Source organism: Suricata suricatta, chromosome 14 (genome assembly GCF_006229205.1).
Source record: "Suricata suricatta isolate VVHF042 chromosome 14, meerkat_22Aug2017_6uvM2_HiC, whole genome shotgun sequence".
Lineage (NCBI taxonomy): Eukaryota > Metazoa > Chordata > Mammalia > Carnivora > Herpestidae > Suricata > Suricata suricatta.
In genome coordinates, this window is record NC_043713.1 from 63,514,473 (window position 1) to 63,527,652 (window position 13,180).

The 13,180-nt window shown below is 38.3% G+C and overlaps 1 protein-coding gene across 6 annotated transcripts in view; it reads right to left on the reverse strand.

Annotated features, from left to right (window-relative positions):
* CEP192 (centrosomal protein 192) overlaps positions 1-13,180 on the reverse strand; it is a 128,461-nt gene that overhangs the window by 24,524 nt on the left and 90,757 nt on the right. For all 6 annotated transcript variants that reach the window (XR_003902329.1, XM_029921290.1, XM_029921288.1 and 3 more), the window contains 5 exons: positions 9,441-9,531; positions 9,113-9,289; positions 3,933-4,193; positions 3,571-3,686; positions 1,935-2,044 (listed from right to left, as the gene is read on the reverse strand). Coding sequence is in view for 5 of the 6 variants with exons in the window: in XM_029921290.1 (XP_029777150.1) it covers positions 1,935-2,044; positions 3,571-3,686; positions 3,933-4,193; positions 9,113-9,289; positions 9,441-9,531 (755 nt within the window). In the remaining variant the exon portion in view is untranslated. The remainder of the gene's footprint in view (positions 1-1,934; positions 2,045-3,570; positions 3,687-3,932; positions 4,194-9,112; positions 9,290-9,440; positions 9,532-13,180) is intronic.

Here is a 13,180-nt window from a genome sequence, read left to right on the forward strand (position 1 = left end):
ACACTTCTTGAATTTCTGTACACACAACTCCCTCTCCTTGGAATGTTCTCCCTCATTCTGGTCCCCATCTTTTCAATCTTATCAACTCCTCCCCATTCTTCAAGACACCTGAAGAGTCACCTCATTCTAAGCGGGGTACCCTTTCTCTGTGCTCTCCAGATTCCTCAACATAACTCCATCATGGCACTTTTGATACCATACTTTAATCACCTGTCTTCCCCTTAGTCTGTAAAAACCTAAAGAGCAAGGACAGAATTTTCTACCTTTATGGACTGGCAACACCTACTCTCAATACATGACCATTCAATCAATAAATGAAACGTAGCTAAATCATGCAATTGTGCCAACTCTGAACCACTATAAACTCATGCTACCTACTTTTAATCACAGTCTTCAGGACTGTTGTGGTAGGTTACTAAGTGTTTCCATCTACAAAGCACAGTTCAGTTTAACTCTGACTGGGATCTTTCTTATTATGAAGAGATAAGGAAGATAAAATCAGAGGAGATGAAGTAGCAGAGATGGGTCTTGAATTGCTTTAGCTCTAAGTCCAAGGCTCTTCCTATACACTCTAAGCTCCCTTAACACACTGTTGCTAAGATCCATTTCAAATCTTTTCACTACTTTTAACTATCCAGCCCTACCATCCCTTTGAGCAGATGATCTAGACTCCTAATTAATGAAAAGATCACAGAGTATTCGACATCACCTCTACATAGGCATATGATAAATATGAAATTTACCATTTCACATTTTAGAAGCAACATATACTTTACCACTAAAAAAAATTAGAAAATAGGAGTGCCTGATTGGCTCAGCCATTTAAGTGTCCAACCCTTGATTTTGGCTCAGGTCATGATCTCATGGTTTGTGAGTTTAAGCCCCATGTTGGGACTCAACATGAGGCTCCCTCTCTCTGCCTCTCCCTGACCTTCCCTCTCCCTCTCAAAATAGATAAACTTAAAAACAAAAAAAGCTAGAAAACAAAAGTGAGGGAAAAAAACACTACGACCTGAAATTCTACTACCAGACATAACCATTGTTAATATTTGGTGTCTATACTGCTGCAATTTTACCTGTGAAGCTATATATAGACACATTAAATTATTTTTACCATAACCAGACTTTAATATGCAACTTTAAAATAATAAAGTTATTTTAAAATAAAGGACTTTCTCATGTCTTTAATATAAAATCATATCACTATTTTAATAGCTTCAATATAGTCTATTACATAATCAAACAATGTCCTATTCTTGAATCTTTAGGTTACTTCTTGCTATTATAAACAACACTGTAGTAAAAATCTGTCCATTTTCACACAATCTGAATGTGTCAAGACATGTTTTTTGTATCAGTAATAACCACCATTAGATGCTTGAATGGTTCAGCTCAAATAGAGCTAAGTACCTAGGTTGGAGTTATTCCACCACTGTCTGTTTTGGATTTATTTATTTATTTATTTATTTATTTTTATTTTATTTTATTTTATTTATGTATTTTTTGGCCACCACCACATCCTTCATAAGTTGCATGGCTGGCACAGAAATCTCAAAACGAGCTCAGGTTAGCAGTGATTAAATCTTAAATAGTAATTACTCCGGGTTTAATGACAACCATTCTCCTGTTTACAAGTCTATCCATAGAATAGGTGTCATAAGATTATTCCTAACATCTAATGTTTACATAGCAAAGCTCTCTCATTTTATCTTCACAACAATTCTGCATGTATGAGAAGATAGATATTAATACTCTCATTTTACAAATAAGGAAACCGAATCTCAGTGACATCCAAAGCCATACAGCGTAACTGTGGCTCAAATTCAGCCTAACTCCACAATCTAAACTAATACTCTTCCTCCTTATATCACATCACTGGACCTAGATAAATCTGTTGGGCCATTTGTAGTACCAAGATATAATGAAATTCTTACCTTCAGTTACTTGTAACTCATCCTGAAATGTTTCAGCAAAATCAATGTTCTTCAGCACGCTATGTTCTGGAAGTATTTGTTCTATAATCCCCGGTTTATGCAATAGGGCTCTGGCAATAGAGATTTTTATTCAAAAATGATTTTATATAAATTTGATTTTCATTAGTGTATTTGACAAATCTCACAAACAGCATGTATGGTTCATTGGTATATAGATCTCATATCTTAAATCCTAATGTAAGTAATTAAAAAAAAAATCTGTTTTGGAAGTTCCCTTAAAAGTTACCCATGGAAGTACAGTCACCAATTTCAGTTAAATATTAACATCAGAACAAGAACTCCCTAATGTAAGAGTAGAAAGAAGAGTAAAATTAGATTTTCAGGTCTTACATTTTCATTATTTGTAAGAATTTGATCATAGTTAGCAATCTGTCCCGGAAAAAAACCAAAAGAATATGCCAAGAACATGATATAAGTATGTGAGAGAGGGACATTTAAATCACCATGTAACTATATTTACCTGGCCTCTTCTAGAGAATCTCTGAGGTGAGAGAATTGAAATGTAAACTTCTCTGTAATACTCAGAGGTTCACAAACAAAATAAATCTCATTACTGTACATATGCAGCAAAGAGAAGTTCTAAAACAATATGCTGATTTTTATATCCCAGTAGAGAAAAAGGGAAAAATAAAAACCAATACCCGGTAATCTAATTTCTCCAAATTTCAATTTCTGTATCTAAAATACTTACTTGAGAAACAACACCAGGTTCATTGGGTCTATTTTAACATCATATAGCAATTTATCACTCAAATCTCTTTTTAAACATTTCAATAATCTTCACAGATTAAAAATAAAACAATTTCTTAAATTATGTATCAAATAAAGCATAGCAGAGTACAAAGGGTTGGAAGAAGGGATATGGGTATATGGATATACCCCTCCCCCAGTAGGAGCTAATGATTTCCTATTGACAGAGGAAATGTTGTGAGTTTCGTTTATTTTATCTTCAGTCCTCTAGGCTAGGAAGCAAAATTTTATAGTACAAAAATTCTGAAATCAACATACAAGAATGTTACCTACATTTAAATCACATCTAAATCCAAATGTCTAAATTTGACAACATTTCTGTATATTAAACTATATTTAGAGGTCTCGAATTTTCTAGAAGCACGTTTTAAGCCAGCATGTGCTTTAACATCCTACACACTTCTAAACACGACTTGATCCTTGCCAATAATTCACACCATTCCTAGAAATACTACAAATAAGTCAGGTGTGTTTATACAATATATTCTTTCAGTAGTTCTTAAATCTTTTCTAAACTTGACCTATCATTAGGAAGATCGTCCTGTTTTGAAGTCTGAGGTGCCTAATTGCATAAAGAAGAAGGGGCACAATACACAGGTCTAGAAAAGAAGGCACACTGCAAATATAGCAGATGGATTTCCTACAGGCATTTCTTTCCTCACATCATGGTGGATTGTCAGCCACAGAAATTTTACCAAGATTTTTCATCTACTGATTCACTAATAAGTAGCTGAGCATGTTCTATAAATTTCAAGTCCAAACCATTTTTAAACCTTCATTATTTCTACTGAATAGTTGCCAGCATGATCTAATACAAGAAACCTACCTTCGATACTGCTGCCTCGAGATTTCATCACCACCAAAGAAGTATACAGTTGACAGTTCTGTTACAGTTGTAGAACTGTTCTCTCTCTCAGGTGGATTATATATTATAGTAACATCCTGATGCCAAGAAAAAAAAATCAGAAGTGAATATTAAATATTTTTCTTAAGTCATTTCATTCTGAATTAACTATCATATGAGTCTAAACAGTAACAGACATGGATGCATATGACAGTGCTTCTGAGAAGGTAAGTACTTCCATTCCTTTATTATTTTCAAATATTAATTTTTACTCATAAAATATGTAATTATTAATTTAACCTGAAAAATGAATTCGTATTTTTAGTGCACAGACTCATACTTACTTCTCGTGTATTTTCCTTGAGCACAAATTTATCTGGAAAAATCCTTAACACGTTAGGATCCAGCAAATGTTTTTTCTGAGAATCCTTAAAACCTACTGCTTTAACAAAAGCTGCCCGAGAGCCAGTGTTATGAACAGAAAAAACAATTCTACGTTCTTTGCCGGGTATTAAGTCATTCACTGTTACCATGTAACTGTCAGATAACTTCTTAACATCTTCCAAAATAAGATTACTTGTTCCTCCATATCCAGACAGAGGTATCTAAAAGCAGAAAATAAATAAATTCAAAATTATTTTTATGTAAGTAGAAAGAAGATTACATTAAAGCCAGAAAAGAAAACCCATACCGATTTAATACAATTAAAATTCTTATTCTTGGGGCACTTGGGTAGCTTAGTCGGTTAAATGTCCGACTCTTGACTTCTCCTGGTTTGTGAATTCGAGACCCGAGTCAGGCTCTGTGCTAACAGTGTGGAGGCCGCTTAGAATTCTCTCTCCCTCTCTGCCCCTCCCCCAATCATGCTCTCTCTCAAAAATAAACAAACATTAAAAAAAAATATTACTCTTTGCGTACTTTGGCTGGTAATTACCCCACTTCCAGCCTAGTACTGTACTGAAGAACTTGCCTTAGGAGAAAAACAAAGAGTTACAAAATCATTTACCTTTCAATATGCTAAACTATTTCATTGTTATAAAAGCCACACTTAGATAATAAAGGAATAAAAGACAGGTATAGATAAACTTGCTTAAGAAGTGTTGAGGGTGGGGGTACCTGCGTTGCTCAGTCGGTTAAGCATCTGACTTTAGCTCAGGTCACGATCTCAGTTTATGGGTTAAAGCCCCATGTCAGACTTCGTAGCCTGGACCCTTCTTTAGATTCTATGTCTCCCTCTCTCTCTGCCCCCTCCCCTGCTCTCTCTCTCTCAAAAGTAACACTAAAAAAAGTGTTTAGGGTGGAACATAATGTTTGTAATTTACTTTGAAATGTATACAAAAAGATAAATTGATGGATGGTTAGAGATGTGATAAAGTAAATATAGCAAAACATTTAATTGTGGAATCTAAGTGGTAGGGTGAAGGTTCACCATATAATTCTTCCAACTTCCCAGTAAATCTCAGTTTTGAAAATGAAATGTGTTGGTGAAAAAAATCCATTGTTCTATAATCCTGTTAGCCTTTGGTCTACCAGAGTGAGAAAGAAGTGTGCTAAAGGGACCAAACAGAGGCCAAGAACTCAAACAACCCTCAAGAGTATAGACCCCTGGACCTGGGGTGCAGACTGGAGGCAGGCGTTAGGTGCCCACTGCTGCTGTCTCTAAGCCAGGCCGCTTCCACAGGCCAAGCACTACCAGGAAAGAAGGATTCACAGAATAAAGTCTAAAAATGTAGGAAAACAGATATGCTGCTGGAAGACAAACTTTCCACACTTTTAAAAATGCGCTCCTTTAAAAATGACCTATCATTCCTAATTATTAAAATAGTTCTAGGGTGCCTGGGTGGCTCAGTCATTAAGCATCTGACTTTGGCTCAGGTCATGATCTCAGAATTCATGAGTTTGAGCCCCACTTCAGGTGACCTCGAGCCCTGCTTTGGGTGAGCCTCACTTCTCTCCCTCTCTGCCCCTCTCTCACTTGCGCCTTTCCTCTCTCAAAAAATATAATAAAATAAGCAAAACAAAACAAAATAAAATACGTTCCAAAGAATACCTTGAAAACCTGAAAACATTAATAGCTTATTTTGAGGCTTATCATATACTTAAAATAACATTTTGAAAAATTAAATTTGGCAACCTCATAAATTGGTGTTGGCTTGCCAAAATGAGTACAGATCAGCAGCATTTTATTTTTTAATTTTTAAAAATTTTTTACTGTTTATTTTTGAGAGTGAGGGCAGGGCAGAGAAAGAGGGAGACACAGAATCCAAAGCAGGCTCCAGGTTCTGAGCTGTCAGCACAAAGCCCAACGCGGGCCTTGAACTCATGAACTCATAAATGACCCTCCCAGGCACCCCTGGATTAGTAGCATTTTAAAGTGCTTAAGATCTGAAACTCCTGCAATTCCCTCCTCATTCAGAGTGAGCTTTTAATAGTTTCAAAAGCCAAAAGGGTTTCTAATTTCTCTTCCCACAGAAATTTGCAAGTAAATTTTATGTACGAAACTAGAAAACAGGGAAAAGGTTAGCTATATTTTCAAAGACTAAGGAATCACAAAGAACTGCTGAATAAACGGTTAACAAAAAGAATGATGAAATAAAATGGTATCTGACCAATGTTAACAGATGCAAAGATTCGAGGAAAAACTACTGCTCTAGAGCAGGGTTCTTCACCTCAGTACTACGACATCTTGAGCACATCTTGAGCTACGTGGTTCCTTGTGGTGGGGGGCGCCCTGCGCCCTGCAGGGAGCTCGGCCGCACCCTGGCTTCTCCCCACTAGATGCCAGTAGTACCCTTTTCCCACCCCCACTATGACAATCAAAAACGAGTCTAGTGTTGCCAAGTGTCCCCTGGAGGGTAAAACAGCCTCTGGTTGAGAATTACTCCTCTACAGGACTGGAAAACAGAGGCAGGATGAACACCCAGAGCTTTCCCAGTAGATGAAAACGAGCTCTGCAATCGACTAGTCTGAATATGAGCCCATTCTGAATGACTGACTACCGTGTCCATGGCATCTCTCTAGGCCTGTTTCCACATGTGCAGAACGAAGACTGGTATGAGCTCAGACGGTTGTTCTGAGGATAAAGTGTGATAATTCCTGTAGTGACGGTTAAGAGTAGTGCTGGCAGAGGTGCCTGGGTGGCTCTGTCTGTTAAGCGACCTACTTCAGCTCAGGTCATGATCTCACAGTCCAGGAGTTCGAGCCCTGTGTTGGGCTCTGTGCTGACAGCTCGGAGTCTGAAGCCTGCTTTGGATTCTGTCTCCCTCTCTCTCTGCCCCTCCCCTGCTTGTGCTATGTCTCTTTCTCTCTGTTTCAAAACTAAATAAACATTAAAAAAAAAAGAGAGAGAGAGAATAATGCCTGGCATATACTCAGCATACAATAAATATATTTTTATTGCAGTCCCACTGTGCTTTATTTATAGTACACAGAGCATAATTTCACCCTTCCTCAGAACCAAACCAGGACTACAAGTGAGTGAGTACGGAGGAGTAGAGACTGATCCGGGGGGGGGGGGCAGCACAGGGGCAGGACTGTTCCCAGTCTCTCAGCACTACAGTTAAGTGCTCATCTACCCTTGCACCAGGCTTCTTATCTCCACAAACGTACATCAGTGCTGGTAGTCAAAGTCTTCCTGGGAGATAAAGGCCATATTTATCTCTGCACTGCAGGTCCCCGTTCAGCCCACCTCTGAGAGGGCAGGTGGCATCTACATAGGGAGGACTCCCACTAGGATCCTACTTTCTCTTAAGAAGGTCAGCCTGAACTTCTGCTGGTGGCTATTAAATCATACGGTCTTGCACTAAACCACCAGGGAATTATTAGTTCTCCAGAAATTCTTACTTACAAATAACCTTAACATCCTGGCTAATAAACCTGAAACGAATCGAAACATATTCAGGATAGGGGTGCCTGGGTGGTTTAGTCAGTTAAGTGTCCAATTCTTGATTTCGGCTCAAGTCAGGACCTCACGGTTTGTGGGTTTGAGCCCCGAGTCAGGTTCTGCTCTGGCAGCACAGAGCCTGCTTTAGATTCTGCCTCTCTTTCTGCCCTTCCCAACCCCCACTTCAAAATAAACACTCTTTAAAGAAAAAAGGGGCACCTGGGTAGCTCACTGGTTAAGCATACAACTCTTGATCTCGGTTCAGGTCATGATCTCACAGTTTGTGGGTTCAAGCCCCACTGGCAGTGCAGAGCCTGCTTGGGATTCTGCCCCTACCCCATTCACGTGCACATGCATACACTCTCTCAAAGTAAAAAATAAAAAAAGAGAAATAAATAGATTCAGGATAGTCTGAAAGATACAGCCCATTTAGTGCTCTCTACAAACCACTTGATTCATATTTGAAACCAGATTATCAGGATACATGGTACTTTGGCATTGTGTCCTGGGCTTTTTCTAAAGATGACCACTTCTACCTTCTCTTTTAAAGTAAGTAAAATCTAACCCGAAATGGCGGGGGCTAAAACTCACAACCCTGAGATCAAGAGTCACATGCTGACTGAGCCAGCCAGGTGCCAACCACTTATATGTTTAAACAATTTGCCCACCATAAAATTGTGGTGGGCAAGTGAAGAGCTCCACATAGAATATGTCAAACTTCAGCAGCAAAAAAAGCTAGATCTACCATAAATATCTATTATTTTTTTAAAAAAGTTTAGGTACCGTTAATCTTGCAACCCCTCACATTCCCTCTTTGACTCTAGAAAATGGACCAAAGTTTTAGTCCCATCCCCAAAGCCAAAAACTGTGCAGATTTAATGTGTGCACTTTTATGGAGCTTGAGTTTTATCTGACTACCCTGTCCTCTCCTTTTCTCAATGACTTGCCACCTTTATTTCCTACCGTTCTGAATATATCTAAAGAAATAAGTTGAAATCCTTTTTAAAAATTACATTGGGAAGAAAAAACGGTAAAAGCTGTTGTCAGAAGAGAGGGAAATAAACCACAAGAGACTCTTAATGATAGTGAAAAAACTATGGGTTGATGGAGGGAGGTGGGTGGGAGATGTCTAAGGAGGGCATCTGGTGTGAAGAGCACTGGGTATTGGATGTAAGTGATGAATCAATGAATTCTACTGCTGCCAACATTGTACTGTTAACTAAAAATTAAACAAATAAATAAAAGTTCTTGTCTTTGTAGCCCTAGTTCTGGAACAGAAATCAATAGGTATTTTGCTGAATTGAAAGAATACAATTTACTTGAAAGTCAGTATCTAAAACAGTCTGATCTCGATTTATAAAAAAATGTGTTCCTGTAGAATTGGGGACTTTTCGAAATTCCAAAACTGAAATGAAAAAGGCATGAGAAGAAATGTTTCCTATAGGAATGCTATGGAAGCTATTTTTGTAACACGACACTTGCACAAAGTACAGAATTCCTTCTTAACTTGTTCGGAAAGCGAGGCAATCACCTATTTTGACTTCTAAAAAGCAGAGGATATATAATTTACCAATATTAAGCAAATAGTTACAACATGTCAGAAACTCCATGGAAGGACAAAAAGCAATAAAATCATCTTACCATGAACTTAATGCCCGGCTGTGATCGAATTCCCAGTTGTTTAATTTCTAGTTTAGCCACCATACACGATAATCGAGTAGGTGCAAATAACACAGAGATGAAAATGTCTTCCTTTGGACGCATTCTAATCTCACAGTTACTGGTCAGTCGCTCTTCTGAACCAAAAGTGTGCTGAAGCTACAATTTGAAAACAATCACTACATACAACAAAGCAGGAACATAAATAAAACTACCACTAAACCAAAGCTTCAAAGATGAAGCACACATAATGGTCTGCACATGCATGTGCTTTGAAAGAATATGAAACGGCACCGTGCACACTACAAACCTGAAAGCAGTCCTGGTCTTGTCCTCTAATGAGCAGTCGCAGATGCTGGGTCGTAGATGTACAATTATTTCTCAAAGCTAGCTTCTGAAGCCTAGAAATAAGTGCACACTGTAAATGTGGTTTGCTTCCACAGATGTTGCTACCACTATGAAAATAAAGTCAATTAAAACTATCTGCAGGGTTTAGAGATGGACTGGCCTGCGTATGCCTGCAAAGGTATCTCCACAGTTCTGAAAACATACATTCAAGACTCTTCTCGTCAGAGCAACTTTTGGGTTTTTTATGTTTTTTATTTATTTTTGAGAGACAGAGAGAGACAGCTAAGCAGAGGAGGGTCACAAAGAGAGGGAGATACAGAATCTGAAGCAGGCTCCAGGCTCTGGGCTGTCAGCACAGAGCCTGACACGGGGCTCGAACCCACGAACCGTGAGATCATGACCTGAGCTGAAACCAGAAGCTTAACCATCAGAGCCACCCAGGCGCCCCGACTTTTGGGTTTAAATGCTCTCCGATTATAGCTCCCTAACCAATTTTATTATTTATACTATTTATATAAGTCTTACCTATCTTATAAAACAATGAAAATCCAAATTAACAAATTCATTAAGTTGCTAAGTTAATACCACACTTAGCTTGAATACCTAGTTTTCATGGCAACAAGGAATCCCAGGCACATTGCTTAGATTTTTCACTCTATGAGCCTCATCTGCACAATTAGTTTTTTAAACAGTATATTGAATTAACCATATTTTTAAAAGTTACAATACACAAAAAATAAAAATAAAAATAAATAAAAGTTACAATATGCAAGTAAAATAGACTTAAGAATACTAGCTAGCTGGTGGTAAAAAAAATCCTTCAATTTTTGAAAATATTTGAATTCTCTCTTCATGGAGAATAGAGAACATAGGAATAAATCTCCATTTTACTCAAATTTTGAAGACTGGCAGTTAAATTATTTAAACTGCGCTCTAGGTCTTGTCCACATTGGGATGAAGGGGAAAGGTTGCTGAGCTCAACCTCAGAATAAAATTGAAGACCTACAAGGGGCACTTAGGTGGCTCAGGTTAAGCGTCTGACTCTTGGTTTCGGCTCAGGTCATGGTCTCTTGATTTGTGAGACAGAGGGAGCCTCGTACTGGCTGTCAGTGCAGAGCCTGCTTCGGATTCTCTCTCTCCCTTTCTCTCTGCCCCTCCACTGCTTGAGTGCTCACTCTGTCTCTCAAGATAAATAAATAAACATTAAAAAAAAATTAGGGGTGCCTGAGTGGCTCAGTTAGTTAAGCATCCAACTCTTGATTTCAACTCAGGTCATGATCTTATGGTTCATGAATTCAAGGCCCACATGGGGCTCTGTGCGGCGAGTGTGGAGACTGATTGGGATTCTCTCTCTCTCTCTAAACAAACAAACAAACAAACATACATACATACATAAAAAATTTTAAGCCTAAGGCCTGAGGAAAGCATTCACAGAACACTGACTGGAAAAGACCAAAAAAAAAAAAAAACCCCCCCCAAAAAAACCTTAAAAATTTTTATTTTTATCTATTTTTAAGAAATGTGGTTATCATTTGCAAGTAGTAATCAAGTGGAGAGGGGGCTCAGTTTCTAGTTTCAAAAAGGAACTATACAGAATAAAAAGGGTTAACACCTTTATTATATAGAGTCCACACAAAATAATAGTAATAAAAAAACTAAATCCTAACCAACAAATAGAAAAGCACATGTGCAGACTTAGGAGAGAGAAATCAATAAATGAATGAATATATGGAAAATGCAGAACTTCGAAAATTAAAAAATATCAAACTGGAATGAAACACCACTTTGGACTACTTTACCATTAGAAAATGTAATTTTAATTTATTAATTATCATTTCTATCTGGAATTGAGGCAAAATCAATTACTCAACAAGAACATTGCCCCAAAATTAATTATGAATTTTTTTCTCTTTCCTCTGGAAGAAGAGCTCACTTCAAACCTCCCTTTGGCAATAAGCACCTTCTCCCACAAAGGCAGGCAGGGAGCAGGCAAGTCCTGCATCAGAAGGGCACCGGCATCCCTTTGCCTGTTTCTGGGTCCTCTCCTAGCCCCACTGGGTCACAGCCTCTGCCTGCCTCCTAGGACATTTCTTAGGGAGAGAAAATAGGACGATCTCTTTCTAGGCAGACAATACACCTCTTCATCATAAACTCTGCCGCAACATCCTTATAAAGGAGCAGCAGGAGATATCTGGGGTGGGCAAAGTCATCTTTCTATGCAGGACATGACAATGGAAGTAAGGGGACTAGAGAAACATTCAGTCCATCGTTTAGCTATGCAGGTGCTGCACCAAGTACTGTACGTACATTAGCATGGTACCTATGGATATACTGCTTTCCACAAGTCCACTTCTAGCCATCATGTGGTGCAGCATCCATAGACTAAGGTCCTTCTCACAGGACTGGCGAGCTCCTCCAGCCTGTGCTAAGGTATCTAACCAACTATAAACAGGGGCTATGACAGCTTTTCAGGTCAATTCTCTTTACTGGCACGGGGCTTACACTTACATCTGATGGATCAGAAGACAGTCCATGAATCTCCATGAGGAAGTGAAGTCAAGAAATAAAGGAGGACAGCCTGAAGGGCTTTCACTCAGGAGAGGGCCAAGGGAAAATGCCAATGAAAGTCCAGAAGCACGCACAAGGTAGTGCCCCCATTTCCAACTTAACTAATTTCTGATTTTAAAAAAAGTTAAAACACACATTAATTTTGTTTCAGGTGATCTGTAAGATTTCAAGATGTTCTGGCACCTGGAACAGCTAGATTTTAAGAGCAGCCATCTCTACCCTATTAATCATCTGTTGCAAATTTTATCACAAGATAGGGAATTCTGTAAGGAACAACACAAGGATGCTGATGAGCCTTACTGAGCTCTCTTCTGACTTTGACTTAAAGGAAAGAGCAGTTACAGAATAAGCTGTGTATCAGCAGGGACATTCAGCAGCTGATGCTTGCCAGAGTGAGTCTGCACTGTAATAATGACTATGATGGCTAGGGCATCTGGAAAGTGATCTTCCTCTTCCTTTTACCTTAGACAGTGATGGCTGAGCTGAACAGCTACATTACTTTCACCACCTTCCATGGCACAGAACTTCAAAGTCTCAAATCACCACTTGAATGTGTACTGGAGCAGACCACAAACTACTGTTTTGGGGGAAAGTCTAGTATACACTGTCCAGGTTCAACTGTATAGACCCAGAAAAGTCTTCTATACAGGCACATGCCTGTTTTTTCCCTTACTATGTCTTTATAAAAGCTGCTTTTCCAAGACAAGGTATAGATGACTACATGGAAGGTTAAGCAGATGTATGAACTCTATAAAGTAAGAAGGCCCAGTCAGATCTTTCTTGCACTGACAAAACTATACTGTTAAAGAAGTAATTCTTCACACCTGTAGTACAGATTCAGCCAGAAGTTTCTTATTTCTCAGGTACCACAGAAATGTATGGGTAAAACATTTAGGTCAAACACAAAAATGCAAAATATGAAAAAGGAAACACTGAGGTTTCATAATTACCTAGGTTACTAATTAGTGTTTATATGAGATTGGTAAAAAATATTAGCTATGTTACTAAGCTTATGAAAGGAAAAATATTACTATGTATAATCAAAGTGCACATAAAAATAAGATTCAAGATATAATTCATATTAAACTATGACAGAACAGATCTGCTCTTTTAGAGACCCCTTGTATTCTTTAT